The 4,018-nt window shown below is 34.5% G+C and overlaps 1 protein-coding gene across 1 annotated transcript; it reads right to left on the bottom strand.

The window, feature by feature from the left end:
• Nucleotides 1–1,092: 1,092 nt before the first annotated feature.
• Nucleotides 1,093–3,802, bottom strand: LOC134270453 (uncharacterized). The gene is made up of 3 exons (XM_062752668.1): nucleotides 2,459–3,802; nucleotides 2,011–2,229; nucleotides 1,093–1,632 (listed from the first exon to the last, which is right to left on the bottom strand). The coding sequence occupies exons 1-3, from the start codon at nucleotides 3,800–3,802 to the stop codon at nucleotides 1,093–1,095; spliced, it is 2,103 nt and encodes a 700-aa protein (XP_062608652.1).
• Between the last annotated feature and the right edge of the window lie 216 nt (nucleotides 3,803–4,018).

Here is a 4,018-nt window from a genome sequence, read left to right as displayed (position 1 = left end):
CCATAATGGACAAAATATTATAAATATTAAAAGAATTTTGATTGAATCACCCCTTTTCAGACATATTTTGACGAATAAACCACTTTTAAGCCATTTTGGGGTCAATACAAAAATAACACAATTTTCACTGATTCTGGAAATTTTTAATAATTTTTTCTTCTGTAAATATAATCAAAGAAATAAAATATGGATTTTTAATACAAATACATCAGAAATGATCTTTATCATGTGAATAGAAACTATTTTTTTAGCTAAAAGTGGTAAAAAACGGATTTTAATGTAAAAAAGTTGTTTTTATGTTCAAAATCAGATACCTGGGAACTTAAGATGTCTAATGGACTCCACTCACAATATGTACTTTACAGAAAAATATTTTAAATAAAATCCTATTAACTCTATCAGAAACTATAAATGAGAAAAAACCTCTAAGTTTATATTATTTTGAATTCACAGAAAAATGTTAATTTTTCAAAGACAAGTACTATTTTATGTATTTAACATAAAAAGACTTCGAATGCTCAAAGTGAACAAACGAGAAATGTATTCAACTAACATTTTTAATAACAATTCATTAAACTTGACAAAAATAAGAATAAGGGATTTCATTTTGCATAAACAAATTCCAGAGCTCCCAACATCCACCTATACTTTTACCAAAAAGATCATAGACTTTAAACATCACACTACTGACATACCTTATACACTACATTTACTTAAATAAGATAATGTTTATCACAATGTCATAAAAATGAATTAAGCATCAAAGAATTAGTTATACTAGTACATGTTTGTCTGGAAAGGTTTTGTAATTACATTGTACTACAAAAAATAACAAGTACTTGTATATAGTCATGTTAAATTAACAAAAATCAATATGCAAATCAACACATTGCATAATAAACTGTATTAAATAGTTACTTTTATCTAAGAAACATTTTGTGATGCATTATGAATTTTACATCAGTATATTAATTTTGATAACAATAATTCATGAAGTGTAATCAAATGATAATAACAAATCATTTCATTTGTTAAGGTACATAATTAATCTTTCAATATTTACAACTTGTAATATGATGCAGTGGATATAAATCAATGGCACAATTCTAACTCTTCAGTGGCACTCATTTCACTTTCTGATGAGTCAGGAAGCACAGCTGCATCCTCAAGATAGTCAGCCCAGTCTTGAGTAGGTCTCACTGCAAAGTTATTGTGTCTCTCGTAGCCGAGAAACCACAAAACTGAGGCCACATGGGCACATGCCCCGACAATTCTGGCTCCAGCACGACACTGGCAATACCAACCAGTAACAGCTCCCTCTGAGTGCTCTGTCCAAAGAAGGTATTGTTTACTTGAAATATGTCGACTCTGGATCCTTATCCGCAGAACATCAGGAATATCAGCATTTACCATGATGACATAATCACCTTCTTCATCCATGTGCTGAGCAGTGTACCCCTTAGCCAGCTTTAACTGGTAAACACCAATAGTCAAATTACACAGATCCTCCTCTGAGAGACATGGAAAGTCCAATGAATCAGCAGCATTGATTGGGGTCCATGACTTGACTCTTCTGTGTAGTCCTTCAGACTCCACTCTCTCCTGAAGTTTGTTCGTCTGAGAGGCTAAGTACTATATAAGAGAAATTTTTTTTAACTTCAGTTTCCAATTTTATCACATATGAGCTATTAATACATGCACAAATTAATAAACAAAAAAAAAAAAAACCTTTTTGAACTTTGGACATGAGTGTAATGAAAAATTCAATATAAGACATATGTACAGTAGTTTATTCTGGCATACATGTAGCTAAAACACATGAACATAAAAATACATGAACAATGAATTTTTCCACTGAGTAAAATAATGGAAAGTTAAAATGAATACAATAAAAATTACTTGACACAATATTTCTTATAATTTAATAGAGATTTTAAATTAATAATTACAATTTGTATACATTAATTAATTCACAAAAAAGGAATGAAACAAATACTGGCATGTCCTTACCTTCATTTTAGCGGCTAAAATCACATCATTTTCTGGGTTTCCAGCATTTAAGGGTTGTCTGTACTTATTACAGAGAGCTGCAACCAAGCACACATAATCCCTGATGAAAGGTATCTGGGTATTCGGGACAACATTTTGCAAAAACTTGCACTGTTTCAGTCGTCCATTTACCGACTCAACAATCCAACGGGTTTTGGTGACCAGTCTCAAAGTATTCGCCTGCAAAACATTAAAAAATATATATACATTGTAAACTGGGGTACAAAAAAATGTAATTACTCTTAATTAAGTGTTTACAATGTGAGCATGTCAATTATTACTGACTTTTATTATTAATATACTATAACAGTGTATAAGATTGAAATATAAATAATTATAAGCTTTTTTTTTCTTTTAATTTTGATTAAAAAAAGAGTTTTAAATTGAATGTGTGTGTGCATTTTTATACCTCATCTGTTGTGTGTTGTTTCTGGCCCTTTGGAAGAAAGGCGGGCATCTGGCATCTGATTCCCAAGCTGTCAAGGAAACTGATTGAGTCTCTGAAGCCACGGTCCACTACGAGGACATCCTCCTGATGCAGCCAATCTTTGATGTTCTCCATGTTGGACTGAATGTTGTGCTTCAGGATGCTCGCATCGTTGTTTTTCTGGTCTGCAAAATATGGTCCAAGGACTGATATTATGTAGCCGGTCGTAGACACTATAACCATTGGCTTGACTAGAGGTCGGTTTTTGTGCTGGCTGTACGACCTGCGCTGGAACCTGAAGTTACTACTTTTTTGGATAAAAACGTAGGTTCCGTCCACGACTAAAATAGCTGGATTGTGTAGATCACTGCCAAACAGCTCCTTCGCAAGTGGCGTTGTGTGCTCCTGAATAATCTCTTCCCTTGAGGTATGGTCAAATCCCACATATTTAGGAGTAAAAGTCTCCGAAAGTTCTCTCCTGGCTGTTGTTATTGCCCTTCTGACACCACATTTTTCAATGTTGAAGAGTGTTGATAGCATTCTATGGGAAAGACCAGTCCTTAGTTTCACCAGTAGAAGAGCAATGCAGGCTCTGATGCTGCGATTCTTCGTAGCTCTAATCGACTGCACATGCGACACCACATCGTCAAAATCTGCTCTGGAAATTCCTGTTAAATTCACATAATCTGCGTCAGAAAGGCCATCGCTGCTGTCAAAGTCTAATCTGTTTTTCTTATTTCTAATTGCTGCTGCTCTTATTGTCGTAACCAAAGAAAAAATGTCTGTTTTGTTGAAGTAGCTGGTGTCATGTACAGACCTGGAACCAGGAGATGGGTTCTCCAGACATCTGATAGCATCATCTTTCAGAGAAAAGTCTGGTGCTAAGTGGGACCGGCAGCACCGTGCACCCGACAGCAGAAGGTGTCCTGATAAAATGAATATATGATGACGTCTCTCTGCAGACAGGGTGAGGAGCCTTGATGTCCTCTTCTTGCATATGACACAGGATGAGTGACTTTTTCCTGAAGAAACTATGGGCAATGGAATAATGTTCGGACTTTTGACATCTGATTTCAGAGACTTTGCTGGTGGTTCATAATCTTCCTCTGTTTCTTTTGAAGTTTTCTTTATGGACTTGTAGAATTTCGTATAACAGTTCAGGCATGTAACATATACATAGTTTTCACAATTAACAGAAAGTCCCAAATGTTGAAGGTATAGTTTGTACGATTCAGAAGATCCAGGCTTTATGAAACATCTTTGATCAGCTTTGGTTCTTTTCCCACAAGATATACAAGGATGTTGCTTTGGGCCATCTCCAGGCATTCTACAATTCAAATATAAATATCAAAATTAAATTACTATATATATTCACAGGTACTTGTGGACAGGACCCCCCCCCCCCAATTATAAGATCTCTCTTATAATGTATAGTGGGGTATTTTTTTTTTTTTTGCGGAGCAATTATTTTGGGGTTTTGACGACTTGTTGCTATTGCAAACATGTTAAAGAAGTGTACTAAATATAAATTGTGAAAAAAAT

Source organism: Saccostrea cucullata, unplaced genomic scaffold (assembly GCF_032062105.1).
Source record: "Saccostrea cucullata isolate Sc308-1 unplaced genomic scaffold, CSIRO_AGI_Scuc_v1 ctg2852, whole genome shotgun sequence".
Lineage (NCBI taxonomy): Eukaryota > Metazoa > Mollusca > Bivalvia > Ostreida > Ostreidae > Saccostrea > Saccostrea cuccullata.
The sequence above is the reverse complement of the archived record's forward strand: the minus strand, read 5'-3'. Positions and strand labels throughout refer to the sequence as shown.

What these genes read in the sequence shown, in the direction of transcription:
- LOC134270453 (XM_062752668.1), bottom strand. Translation starts at nt 3,802, where the DNA reads ATGCCTGGAGATGGCCCAAAGCAACATCCTTGTATATCTTGTGGGAAA. An exon ending in AACAACACACAACAGATGAG is followed by an intron (nt 2,230 to 2,458) that starts GTATAAAAATGC and finishes AATGTTTTGCAG; the next exon opens with GCGAATACTTTGAGACTGGT. An exon ending in TTTTAGCCGCTAAAATGAAG is followed by an intron (nt 1,633 to 2,010) that starts GTAAGGACATGC and finishes TCTCTTATATAG; the next exon opens with TACTTAGCCTCTCAGACGAA.